Source organism: Agelaius phoeniceus, chromosome W, assembly GCF_051311805.1.
Source record: "Agelaius phoeniceus isolate bAgePho1 chromosome W, bAgePho1.hap1, whole genome shotgun sequence".
Taxonomy (NCBI): Eukaryota; Metazoa; Chordata; class Aves; order Passeriformes; family Icteridae; genus Agelaius; species Agelaius phoeniceus.
In genome coordinates, this window is record NC_135301.1 from 529,486 (window position 1) to 543,945 (window position 14,460).

Genomic DNA, 14,460 nt, shown 5'->3' on the forward strand with positions numbered 1-14,460 from the left:
TGGACCAAGACTTAAAATAATGGCCCTGTCATTTTTAATTGTTCAGGAATAATATGAATCATTGTGAACTCATTTAGTATTAATTTGGTTGTTATAAAATGCTTCTATAGATCCTCTCAACTAATTAGCTTGACCTTCCTTTTGAAGGGTAACCGGTGGCTGTCTGGTGTTCAAGCTTGACTTGGAGCAGAAGGCAGGCTGGGAGCAGATTCCTGAGCCCCAAGTTCAGCCTTTCCAAGTTTCCTTCCCACCCTTTGACAAGAACTTGGTTGGATAAATGCAACAATGACCTGGTTTGCTGGTTGCATATGAATAATGAGACTTGATGTTCAAAATGAAAAGCTTTTCTGGATCTCCTCTAGCTGTGGATCTCCTTAATTGCTGTGATGTTTGAGGTAGTTCAAACTTCTCCACTCTTCTGGGAGTAATGATGCTTGTGCATCAGCACAGGAATGTTTAATGAAGAGTGTCTGGGATGCAAGCATATGCCTTAACAGCAAGTTTAAAGAGAAAGAAAATAAACTGTATTTAAGATACATTTCTTCAAAAGGGGCAACACCACGCCAAGAGGGAGAGACAAATAATTCCCTGAAAAAACAGTGATTTCATTTGTCCTACATGACTTCAATGAGATCATAACTTTTTTTTTTGAGAAATAGTGATGATTTTGCTAAACTGAGCTTTTAATGCAGAAGCCAGTGACCCATCCTATTGACAGAGATGGATACTGCAAGTGCAATAATTTGATTGCCAGAATATGACACAAAGTAGATAAGGTATTTTATCTTTTTCATCCACTAGATTATGCATTCTCCTTACTTTGGTATTTCTGATATATTTTCTGAGAATCAGTTTTGTCTCATGTAAATGGTTCTCTGGAGAATTTCATAACTAGAGGCAGCAGAAATAAAAAATAAAACCTGTCATTAAGGAAAAAATATTTTGCATTGTTGGCACAAAAATAATCCAAATATGCACATGGCCAGGCAAAGCAGTGGAGCAGTGGTTGAGTTTGTTCAGAAAAATGTCCCGCTGTTCTGTCAAAAGCAGCACATGTATCTCATGTCATTGGGCAAGATGAGCAGGCCAAGCTGTAGACTTGTAGTAAAATACCCAAAGAAGAGGTGCAAGTCTAGGATGTCCTTCCAGGAAATTTTAAATCTATGTGCAAGAAAGAGGAAAATACTGTCTATTTTTTTATTTTTCTAAGGTGATGAGTTAATATTAACTGTTTTCCTGTTTCTGCTGCTGTGCTTCCCCCTTCTGTGCAAATGTGTGCAGAGTTGCTGCTGTTACATAAAGAATGCAAAGCAGTAGTTTATTTTCTTCTTGCAAATTAAATATTCTGTACATTTTTTTTCTGGTGTTTTTTTTCCCCTTTCCTGAACATCCTTGTTGCTGTTATTGTAGGCAACATAACCCTGGTTGAAAAGAAATCATCTGTACAGAAACAAGAAGAGTGGATTTGGGAAGAAATTGCTGCAAAGAAGAAATGCTAGACTGATGTTTTCAAAAGAATAAATGCTATTTTCAACATTTTTGGCATTTTTGGTAAGTGCACAAGTAATATTCTGCTGTAACCTATTTCCAGAAATCTTTTGCATTGTGTAAGTCACTCCTTTGAATGTCTGTGGCTGGGCAGATCACAATATTGTCAAAAGGTGTTCAAATATGATTATTATTTCAAATGTAATGGATATTTTCTGAGCAAATGAATTCTTGAAAATCAGAGATGTTAAAGATATATGAAGACTGAACCCAGTAACCTGCATTCAGATTTTGATGTTTAGTCAGAAACATGTCATAAGTCAAGAGACATTGTAATTACCAATGGATATTCTTTACCAAGGTGCGATTATTAGTTTAATTTTTAATTTTTTCAACTTTGCTCATTCTTACTTAAAGGAGTTTAAGTCTTTTCATTTTCTTTTTGTAACTAACATTTAATATTCCACATCTGGTTGCCAAAATGGAAAATGTGTATTATTTGCTTACAGTAGAGGTGGGAATTATTCCTTGCCATAGCACTGGTATGAAGTTTGTTTTAAAACATGAAAGATCCATTTTAGATTCCTGAAAAGAGGTATTAAAATTTCTTGTTAGATATTGCTGATTGTGATTGAAAACCACTCCATTCAATTACAGTAGAGGGAGATGAAGGACATCTTGCAGCAATGAAAATGGTTGCAAATTTAATTAAAACATTAAATTATTGTTGGAATAAAGGTCATAATCATAAAACCTAATTGAAGGAAGTACATTAGCATGTACCCTAAGGTATCCTTTCCATTTCCAAATATCTATTACATATTTGACATTTGAAGAGGAAAGAGGTTCCATTTTATCTGGATGGATGAACGGCGATGGGGAGAAGTGTTATACATAATACAGTGTAAGAGCCCCATTTTTCAAAACATCATTTGCTCCTTGCATAGGTGCAACACTCTGATTTTATGTCTCTGACTGAGGAAATTCCCCTTATTTATTGAGCATCATGGACCTGCATAGGGCAGAGGACATCATATCATGTACTTAGACTTTTCCCTGTGGAAAAAGTGGAACTTAACTCCCTTTAAATTTGACAAAGCCTCAGTTACCAGCTGTCACCTTGTTACCTAGGCTGCCTTTGTGAGAGATGTGTTGCTGCCTGGAGAATGGGATGTCTGTGTAACATCATATGAAATGCTTATCAAAGAGAAGTCAGTATTCAAAAAGTTCAACTGGAGATACCTTGTTATAGATGAGGCCCACAGGATTAAAAATGAAAAATCAAAGGTAATTTATTTTACACTAAGCAAGAGATCTGTGTGGGTTATTTAGTTGATGGTGTAGGGACTAGTAATGTTTAAATATATATGTTTGATATTTGGACATGTCTCACTGTCCTTCAGTTATCAGAAATTGTAAGGGAATTCAAGACTACCAACCGACTGCTATTAACTGGAACTCCACTTCAGAACAATTTTATTTACATGATTTTACATACAACATTTTACATACAAAATTACATGAACTCTGGGCACTTCTCAACTTCCTTTTGCCAGATGTCTTTACCTCAGCTGAAGTAAGTCTTTTGTTTCTGAATCAAATTAATTTTGCTGGTTTTCCCAATTTGAAAGTAGACCTGGATATGTATAGTTAGTGGTGTCAGTTACTGATAAGTGATAGATTGAGTTGGAAATGTTTGTTATAAAGCTTTTCATAAAATAGGCCAAATAAGGTCATTTGTTCTTTTACTTCCTGGCCATATGAGAGTTGTATTTGTTCACCATTGTGATGCTATTGTACCTTGAAAGGAAGCCTCTTATAAACCAATGATTTTGTTGATACAGGATTTTGATTCGTGATTTGATACCAACAACTGTCTAGGGGATCAAAAACTGGTGGAGCGCCTTCCTATGGTGAGTCCTTTTGCCTTTTATACAAGGGTTACATTTACCTAAGTTAAATCCCAAACAGTTCTTCTAATACTTCTTATGATAGACTATTAGGATGAGAGAGATTATTCCACAACTTTTCAGTCAAGCAAAATTAAGTCCAAGGACACAGAACCATGTCAAAGATCATTTTGACCTAATCTTTGAGTCTTTCAAATAAAGCACATGTATATCCTATGTATAGCAAATAATTTCTCCATAGAGGTTGCTTTTTTTTTTTCAGATTGTCTAACACTAGATCATGTATCTGTGATAGAGAATATCTGCTCTTTGCTTCATCCATTGACCTGATCAGTGTTTCAGTTTCCAAAATGCATTTAATGGTGAACCTCTTTCAGGTGCTACGACCATTCCTTCTCCGTCGCATCAAGGCTGATGTGGAGAAAAGCTTGCCTCCAAAGAAGGAAGTTAAAATTTATGTGGGCCTCAGCAAAATGCAGCGAGAATGGTAATTAATGCATGTGCTTGACTGGGCTGTGGTTCAGGCTCAGAAGGAATGTGCTGTCTGTGACTTGGAGGTTGTGTAGAACTCAATTTATTCTCTCTGGTATACTCCCAGTTTATTCCTGTTTCTTTCTGACACTGCTATGACAGAACCATGCATGTCAGGGAGATTTACCTGATTAAATGAAGAGAAGGGTGAGCTTTAGACAGTATTTGTAGCCTAAAGACTTATGAAAACTTGCTTAACTTCTTGCTTAAAGGAGAGGAGGTTCAGGAGGAACCTTTTTGTTCTGCACGACTCCTGGATGGGAGGGTGCAGCCGAGGGGGTCATCAGCCTCTTCTCCCAGGCAACAGAACAAGAAGAAATGGCCTCAAACTACACCAAGGGAGGTTCAGGTCAAGCATCAGGAGGAATCTCTTAATGGAAAGGGTTGTCAAGCATTGGAATAGACTGCTCAGACAGGTGGTGGATTCACCATCTCTGGAGGTATTGAGGAAACAGCTGGATGTGGCACCCAGTGGATGGTGGTGTTTAGCCTAAGGTTGGAACTGATGATCTCAGAGTTCTCTTGCAACCCAATCGATTCTGTGAGTCTGTGCTACATTTCTGACTTGCCCAGAGGCAAAAGAATGACACCCAAACCATGTCCCATGGCTGCCATGATGCTGAGGGCAGGTTCTGTCTCCCACAGGCTTTTCCTGGCTTACATGTATTCAAACCTTTCCTCCTCCTCCCTCTGCACCAGCAAAAGATGCAGCTTGTAAGTCATCCCCCAGCTTCATTTTAGAGTGAACAGAAGGGTTTTTTTCTTTCCGTGCTGTAGGTATACCCGAATCCTGATGAAGGATATAGATATCCTGAACTCAGCTGGGAAGCTGGACAAGATGAGACTGCTGAACATCCTGATGCAGCTGCGGAAATGCTGCAATCACCCGTACCTCTTTGATGGAGCAGAGCCTGGCCCACCTTACACAACAGACATGCATTTGGTCACTAACAGTGGCAAAATGGTACTTCTAGACAAATTGCTGCCTAAGTTGAAAGAACAAGGTATACATCTCCTTTCTGGGGTTTTGAGAGTTTTTTGGTTCAGTAATATTTTTGTGTATTCTGAGCAAAACCCAGCGGACTTTAGCCAGGATTACTGTTGGTTTCTAGTATGATACCAGCTTGGATCAATAGTCCATTATGGCTTTTTGTGTTGAAGTGTTTTGATTTCTTTTTTTTTCCCACTTTTTCATCGCAGCTAAGTTCACACCATAAAAACATCATTTGATTGGGGCTTTAGATTTTCTTTCATAGTTTTCTTAGCTATCTGCAATATAATTATGTAGTATTTTAGCCACGCCTTTGATTTGCCATGAAGGACCATTTCAGATTCAGAGTCCTCATACATAGCTCAAGTCAAATCCTGTGTGAAATGTTGGTCTTTCTTGCTGGATGTGATTTTGAACAGTACCTGAGGTTTTTCTGTGTATTCTATAAACACTCAGACATGGGGGAACTCTTGAGTTGTTTTAAAGTTATTTGAGCTTTGAAATGGATTACTGTAAAAGTCACTTGCAACAGAGTTTTTGACACTGGAATAAATTTTTAGCTCACTATTTTTTGAGTATGCTTACAGTAGTAACTTTGCTAAAGAAGTTGGATGTAGGTTTGTGAGTGGGGACACTTTGCAGGAAAACAAAACCACGTCCAAACCTCAACCTTCTGTAGTATAGAAGTAAACTGTACTTTGTATCTAGGTATCATCCAAGCAGCTGTGACTGTATAACTCAAGACTGAAAACCAAGCAATTCAGTGGTTACTGTGCTTTTTTGATCTTGGTTTCTTCCTGATATCAGGTTTATTGATGAGGTGTTGTAATTAATACTGGACTGGTCTCAAATCAAATTAGCATCTTAAACAAGAGAGTTCAGTATTAACCCTTGAGTCCAAAGGACAAAAGGAAGTAGAAACTTTGTTATATCCTGTGTTTTACTTAAATTTCTCCAGTAGACTGGAAATGGTTGAGTGTATATGCATAAAGTACTGAACCTTTTCTTTTTTTTTTTTTATTTAAGTTGTTCTTGGCAGTAAACTGACAAGTACTTAAGAAGAATTCACTTTATTTCTAGAGATCTTAAATCCAAAACAATCAAATACTTCAAAATTTTATTATTTATACTTGATAATGTTTTTATATTTGTGCTACCATCTTACTCTGCCATGTCTGGGAACTTTTCCTTGGGGAGTACAACACAAAATGAAAAGGAGAAGCCAGCCATTAATTAGACAGTGACATATCAGGGTAAGACAAACGTGTCCTATGGCATGGATGTGCTGTGGCAGCAGCAGCTGCAGCCCTGCATTGTAGTTTGGGTCTGAAATTCAAACGACTTTTCTTCTTAGTACATGGAATTGCCCTCCTTCCTTTTCTGGTAGTGCAGACTTGGAGAGTTTGTTTAATCTTACATTTTGGTGAAAGCATAAGAAACCTTTTTACCCAAACAGGCTCAAGGGTTCTAATCTTCAGGCAGATGACAAGAGTTCTAGATATTTTGGAAGATTACTGTATGTGGAGAAATTACGAATATTGCAGACTGGATGGACAAACTCCTCACAATGAGCGACAGGTATTTACAACTTCAGGGATTGTATTTATGTAAAAATACTACTTGTAAAACATTTTGTTTAACTGATACATTCTTTTCATTGATTTAGGCTTCCATTAATGCATTCAATGATCCTGACAGCTCAAAATTTGTGTTCATGTTGAGTACACGAGCAGGAGGTCTTGGAATCGATCTGGCTACTGCTGATGTTGTAATTCTCTTTGATTCAGACTGGAATCCACAAGTAGATCTCCAGGCTATGGTAAGATTCCAGATGGAAATTATGGGGTTTTGTTTTTCTTTTTCTCACAGTACTTTGCTAGAAATGTGTACTTCCAAAATAAATTGGTATTTTCCCATTTTAGCACAGGAGCAGGATTTGTAAGACTAATTTTCAGTTCAAGTGCAGCTTCCACTGTGTGGAACCATTAGTCCTCAGTCACATTTGGGTTATACAGTGTTTTATGTAGTGGGAAATGCTGGGTGTGTGCTACACCTCATAGTATTGTTTAATGCAAATAGCCTACTTGAGTAAGTAAAAATGAATTAAATCTAGGTTGTTAATCCCAAAACTATAAAGCTGTTGTGGGGAGTGGAGGTGAATGTGTTTTCACTGTTTTTCCTGCGATCTTGAAAATGAGATAAAGAAAAGTTGAATTAAAGTTTTCAAAAACTGCTTTTATGGTGATGGTAATGAAAGGATCTCATTTTAGTAACTATCCTTAGGGGTTTTTTTAAGTAGATGTGGATGCATCTCCATCCTGGATACATGTCAAGGACATTAGTGACCACCTAAGAAAGCAAAGCTATCTAAAAACTGCCAGTGGATTTTTGGATTTTTGGTTGGGGTTTTTTTTGGTTTTTTTTTTTTTGACAAATGAGGCCTTTCAGAGAGAAGTCTTGGAAATGTCTTAAATTATTTCAGTTAACCTGTGGGTCTCAAGTACTCTAGCAAAAATCACTTCAAAAGAATGATGGAACTGGTGTCTAATAGCTCAAATGAGGCAGTACCAGCTCCCACTACAGGTGTGTGTTGAGAATACTGATTCTCACAGTGGTTCATGTTTCACTAGTCAGGAGAGGCAGGGTTATTGTATTTTTCTTGAACTATTCATGGCACTACTGAAGGATTTTGAGAAAGGCAGCTTTTGGTCAGCAGAGAGATGATTTCTTCATGCTTTGATTCTACAGAAGGTTGCTTAAGGTCAGAAGCATCCAAATCTTCTCCTCTGTGTGTGATTTAATGAAAAACCCCAAATCCTGCTGTTTTTTAGCTATGACACATAGAGACACACTCACTGTCAGTGTTATTGAAAAAAAAAAACCCCAAACCTGCAATGTAGATAAAAATGTAATATCTTGGGTAGCCATGGATAGCTGTAAACATTTTAGTAACCTGTGCTGTTCTGTTTTGTAAATTTGTGTGCTGTAAATAATGAAAATCTTAAACCTCATTATGTAGTCATGCTGGAAGGCAAGTGCTGACTTTTTTGTTACTGTTTTGGGCAGGATCGAGCGCACAGAATTGGGCAGACCAAGACTGTCCGTGTGTTCAGGTTTATTACAGACAATACCGTGGAGGAAAGGATAGTGGAGCGTGCAGAAATGAAACTGCGCCTGGATTCCATAGTCATCCAGCAAGGCAAGTATTATATGAAGGCACTTCGGATCTAGGATGAAATTCCCTTCTTCTCCCATTGTAAATCATGGTGGAATCAGCCAGTAAGAACCAGTGGGAGTGTTGCTTTTGCCTCATCTGAACTCTGAAGGGAGTTCATGTGCAAAGGCCTCATCCACTTGGAAATTTGTTTTACTGTAGGAGTAGGCATTTCCTCACTAACTTTTTGCTTACCTGCCTAGTGGGGTATAGTCAGATTTGACTTTTTAAAGCACTCAGTTTCTTCTTTCACTTTAAATTTAAATGAATGCCTTTCCTTTTTCTAATAGACAGAGAAAAGTAAGGTAACCTTAGTTGACTTGCTTGGAATCAGTAATATGTAGTTTGTATGTGGAAATATAAGGGGGAGAAAATCCTGTATTGCTCCTTCCATAACATAAACTCTTCAGTGAGTTGCTATCCTCAAGCATTTTTATCTTTAGGAAGATTGGTGGATCAAAACCTGAATAAACTTGGAAAGGATGAAATGCTGCAAATGATCAGACATGGAGCAACACACGTGTTTGCTTCAAAGGATAGTGAGATTACAGATGAAGATATTGATCACATTTTGGAAAGAGGGGCAAAGAAGGTGAGAAGGTTTGAAAAGGGGAAGCTCACCTGTAGATTTGAATGTGATGGCAAGATAGTGAGTCTCTGGATGATAACTTGGTTCCAAGCTGGAGAGAAAAGGGGTTTTTGCTGTAGAGGGTTTTTGTGTTACTCAATCGTGTCTGTTTTTTCTGATGTTGTCAATAAGATGTTTTATAGTCAAGTACCTTCTAGAATGGCTCCTCTTCTTTCTGGCAATGGGATGTTTTAAAATGAAGTACCTTTCAGAGTGGCTCCTTTCTGGAATGAGGTGTTTAATAATGACGTGCCTTCCAAAATGGCTCCCGTTCTATCTGGGAATGAGATGTTAAATAATGAAGTACCATCCAAATGGCTACTATTCTTTTCTGTATCCCCTGTCCAAGACTGCGGAAATGAATGAAAAACTTTCAAAGATGGGTGAAAGCTCCCTTAGGAATTTTACTATGGATACTGAATCTAGCGTGTATAATTTTGAAGGGGAAGACTACAGAGAAAAACAGAAGGTAATGTTTTAAGTTTCTTTTGGAGGAATGCCCTGAATTGCATGTTTTAGTCATACTTATTTAAGAGGTATTGGGTAAAATACAGTGTCATCTATGAAAATAGTTTAAATAACACTTATAACACTTATAATGAAGTAGATGTAGATCTAATTTTACATAAAACTTGTAGCTGGTCTCATGATCTTGCAAGACTTAATTTTTGGTTTTGGGGGTGATGGGTTTTGTTTTTATAGTTGGCATTTACAGAGTGGATTGAACCCCCTAAAAGAGAAAGAAAAGCCAATTATGCTGTGGATGCTTACTTCAGAGAGGCTCTTCGAGTCAGTGAACCAAAAGCACCCAAGGTGAGTTGACTAATCAAAAGAAATAAATTTTTTCAATATGTATGGTAAATGGCTGAAGCTCTAAGCAACAAATAGGTCTTGAGTCATAAAAACTGCTCTGTTCACTTTTATAAAGTGGAGGGACTATCTAAATTTAGAAAAAATTTCCAAAAGACTTGAGACAAACTTCTGTGAGAAAAAATAAGAACAGTATGAAACTTGTAAGACGTTAGGGAGGCTAAGATCAAGTTTTTTCTAGTTCTTATTTAAGCAGCTGTAAATTTTCCTGTGGAAGATTAATGCTTTAAACACGTGTGACTTTTTCACCAGCCACCTCCTCCCAAAAGACCTCTCTTCCCCTTCTCTCACTGCTCTTTTACTTTTAGAATTCTTTGTGGTGGTTGGTGTGTCTTGCATGGTGTGACTTTTTTCCCCCCAAGTTAAGACAGTGCATTTTTGTAACAATAATGCTTTTTGTTTGCTCATAAACTTAAATTACTTCTTACAAGCAAGCAGATTCTGGATGTGAAAGGGAGCAAATGCAAGCTTTGTGTTTCAGGCTCCACGGCCTCCAAAACAGCCAAATGTACAGGACTTCCAGTTCTTTCCTCCTCGCCTGTTTGAACTGTTGGAAAAAGAGATTCTCTACGACAGGAAAACAATTGGTTACAAGGTAACTGAAGAATTTCCTTGACCAGAGGGCTGGAGCACCTCTCTTAGGAGGAAAGGCTGAGAGTTGGGATTGTTCAGTCTGGAGAAGCAAAGGCTCTGGAGCAACCAAATTGCAGCCTTTCAGTACCTAGAGGGGGCTTGCAGGAAAGCTGAAAAGGGACTTTTTACAAGGGAGCAGCTTTAAACTGACAGAGGGCAGGTTTGGGTTGGATATTGGAAGGAAATTCTTCACTGTGAGTGTGGTGAGGCACTGGCACAATTTGCCCAGAGAAGCTGTGGATGACCCACATTCCACTTGCTTGGAAGTGTTCAAGGCCACGTTGGACGAGCCTTTGAGCATCCTTGTCTAAGCAGAAGGTGGCCCTGCCCATAGCAGGGGCTTGGAAAAGAGGTGATCTTTAAGGTCCAGTCCCTTCTGTGTTATTCTCTAAATTCTTGCAATGGAACAGTTTAATGCAACAGTAGGAGAATAAGTACTTTTCCAGCCTTTCACAGTAATTTAAATGAAATAAAATCATGTTCAGCTGTCGAAGCTATTAGGTTATATTAACAAAAAGGTGACAATTAGTAATTATCTGTGAAAAATTAATTCAGTTTTATAAAGTGCAAAACCTTTCAGGTACCTCGTAATCCTGATCTCCCAAATGCAGCCCAAGCACAAAAGGAAGAGCAGCTTAAGATTGATGAGGCTGAACCTCTTAATGATGAAGAACTAGAAGAAAAAGAGAAACTTCTAACCCGGGTATTGTCAGGTCTTCAGTGAGACTGAAATCAGCCAAAGCTTGTTTTGTGTTTCACAGCATTATGGGAGCATTTCTTGGTCACTGATCGGCATGTGCCGTAGTTAACACATCTGCACAGTTTGGTTCAGACTGAAAAGAGTTTCCAGCATTAGGTTTGTCATAGGCCTATGTCATAGGATATCTTTGAGGAATGTGCACCAAGGATTCTCCTGAATCCTAGTCTGGCATTCACTATAGACTGTGATGTCTTTCCATGAAACCTTGCAGAATGGCTGCAGAGCTGGGTGTGCTGCATTCCACATGATTTAATGCACATATTCTGCCTCAGTTTCACACCCTTATGGAAGTGAATCCTGGGGTCTGAACAGTCAGTTTTCCTAAACCACATCTGGTAGTGGATAGTTCCCCTCACTAAAAGAGGGTGTGAGCTGAATAAGTATATAATTAGGAAGCCTGTATATTTAAATAATTTAAAACCAGGTGAATGCTTGATATGCCTTATTTGGATATTTTATTTACACGTTGTATTTTGGCAGGGGATCGGAATTACAGGACAGGATTTCTTGCTTGCGTAGTAATGAGCTGGAACAGCTCACTGTGGAGACACCAGAATCACAGAGGTCAGGAATCAGTACAGTCCAGTAAGCTGTGGCTAAATCACAACATGGCTGGCAGAACTTGCTACTTCCCACTACTTGTAAAAGCTACTGGTAATATGAAATGAACCTACTTTAGCTCATGACTTCAGCAGTGCTACTTGTGTCTCTGCTGAAAATCACCATCACAAGGTGGCTTTAGTCCTTCTGAGGGAGAGTGACCGTGCAGTGGTCACTGCAATGATGCAATGGCTGAGGGTGTCTGTGAGGCACTTGGGGGGCCTTTTTGACAAAACAAAAGCCATTACACTACTTTCACTTGAGCAATTTTTTTTTCTTAGAAAGTAATCCCACAGAGAGACTATTAGGAGGAGGGATTAATTTTTCAGCTGAAAACTTACCAGAAATTACTAGGTAAATAAAGAACTAGTGCTAGTCATTTTGCAGTATTTAAATAGAGAGACTACAGTGACTGCAGTATAAAAAGAGTTCTACTAAATTAAACTGCAGAGAAAGAAAAGGTTTAACACTGTGGAATGATGGAAGTGTTACAGGCAATTTCAAGAAACCAGTTGAATCAAATTTGGAGATGGACAAATCCTGAACCTCTGTGCAATGTTTCCTCTTGATTGCTGTATAGGGCTTCACTAACTGGAATAAGAGAGATTTCAACCAGTTCCTCAAAGCCAATGAGAAGTGGGGCCGTGATGACATTGAAAATATAGCACGAGAAGTCGAAGGAAAAACCCCAGAGGAAGTCATTGAGTATTCAGGTAACTTAATTCTGTACTCAGCTCTGAGAGTATCTAACTCTGCTTGGCTCATTTGAACTGCCTGAGAACATGGTAACATCCTACTGCTGAGAATTTCTTACACTGCTGTTCTAAGATTTTTGGGGTAGAATTATATTGATGTATTTTGGATCTGCTGCTCTGTCTTTTACCATCATTACCGCCTGCACAACTAAGGCTGTACTAAAATGCACACCTAAACTCCTGCTGAGCCACTTCACTGTATCCTGAATCTAACTGGGTAGCACTGTCTTCAGTTCTTGTTAATTTTTGCAAAGGGAAATGCTGAGAAACACTGCTTAGCTGAAGAGATTTCCCTTTTCCTTGTATTCATTAATGAGAAGTTAACCTTTACCTCCTCCTCGAGAGCAGAACTCAGTAAATACATCACGATTGAACCTACAGCCACCACTGGTAACCTGAGTCTTAACCTCGCATTAGAAGAGATTTTTTTCCACTGTAGTGTAGCTGCAAAGTCCTGGCACTACATTTCTAAAGGTACAGAGCAAGTTGAAAATGTGCAAAAATCTTGTACAAAAACCCCTTATTTAAACACCTAATGGTCTTTCAGGCACTTGCTTGTCTTCGGGCACTCAGTTGCCCTCTTGCTTCTATTGATAAAACTGTATTCTGTTACATCCGTTTTCATTTGAAGAAGCTTTGTTTCCTTTGAGGAGACTGACACACAAAAGTCTTACTGGCCTGTATTGTACCTCACTTAAACTGAAGATTCCTATATCTACCCTCTTCAAAACAGCATTTGTACTACTGCAGCACATGGTAGCTGGAAGGGAAGGTTTCTTACCAGCTCAAGGCATGTCTGTTGTTACACAGCAGTAAGCTCTGGTAAAAGGAAGGAACAGCTAACATCCTTTTTTTAAGGTTAAACCCCTGACTTTTACAATGCATGATAAGATACTAAGAAGTTGTTCTTTTCTTAGCTGTGTTCTGGGAAAGATGCAATGAACTCCAAGACATAGAGAAGATCATGGCTCAGATTGAAAGAGGAGAAGCTAGAATTCAGAGACGAATCAGCATAAAAAAGGCTCTCGATACAAAGGTGGGTTTGCTCAGTTTCTTTTTTTTTTTCCTGGTGCCAGTGAGGGGAGATGCATGACCCCTGTCTGACCAGTGCTGCTGATGTATGAAGACATCTTGGGCATGACATTGGTCTCTTTGCATAACACTCAGCAATTTCTTCCTATGGCTTTTCCATCCCATGGAAGTGCTGTGATGACACCCTTAGCTATGGTCTACCCTGGTGTTTGTAACAGTCTTCTGTATTACAGCACACAGTTCAGAGCGCTGTGTAACTCCACATAGTACAGGCCTTGGGGAGGAGCACAGTTCCTTCTGGACACGTGGAACTGAAATTAAGAGAGAGAGAGAGAAATGGAGAGAGGGGGATGGAGAGAGGGAGAAATGGGGGAGATAAAGGGATGGAGAGGGATAGAGAGAGGGAGAGAGAGAAATGGAGGAAGAGAAGGGAGAGAGGTAGGTGGGTAGAGCAATAGGGGGGAGAGAAACATAGGAAAACAGGTGGAGAGAATTGGAGTAAAGTAGAAACAGGTAGAGATGGCAGAAGACAGAGGGAGTTAGAAACATCAGATTAGAGAGCACTTAAAAAAGACTGATCCAACAGTCTTGGGGAAGGATGGGAGATAGACCTTTTAACATTTCTGCTTTTGTCTCTTTCTGTGGTGCATCATATCCATCCCTTCCATAGCTGAACCAGTGGGTCTGGACTTTCTGACAGGAATTCAACAGAAAGCTTTTTCAATCTTTTGTCCCCCTAGAAGCAGCCCAAGTTTTTGGGGCAATCCATCTCAAAACATTTCTGTAAAATTTCCTTTTGGTTCTTGATGCTGCTCAGGGCCATCAGACTGACACAAAACCCCCTCAGTCATGTCCCCAGCCCCGGTGGAACGGCCGAGCTCTCTGAACTCCAGCCTGGCATTGTCCCACCGTAATTACATTGCAATTGTAGATAGAATTGTGGCAGGTTCTGGGCCACTGGCTCGGAATCCTCCTGAATCCTCAGGGCTGACCACGGCATTTGTCTGTACTTTCCTGTCCCTGGGGCTGATCACTCCGTGCTTCCCAA

The 14,460-nt window shown here is 39.2% G+C and overlaps 1 protein-coding gene across 1 annotated transcript; it reads left to right on the plus strand.

Moving 5' to 3' along the window:
- The first annotated feature begins 5,497 nt into the window (after positions 1–5,497).
- LOC143696566 (SWI/SNF-related matrix-associated actin-dependent regulator of chromatin subfamily A member 5-like) lies at positions 5,498–10,989 on the plus strand. The gene is made up of 9 exons (XM_077193134.1): positions 5,498–5,537; positions 6,179–6,498; positions 6,587–6,739; positions 7,987–8,123; positions 8,582–8,726; positions 9,112–9,231; positions 9,465–9,575; positions 10,114–10,227; positions 10,846–10,989. Exons 1-9 carry the CDS (start codon positions 5,498–5,500, stop codon positions 10,987–10,989), a joined length of 1,284 nt encoding a protein of 427 aa, XP_077049249.1.
- Positions 10,990–14,460: the final 3,471 nt, after the last annotated feature.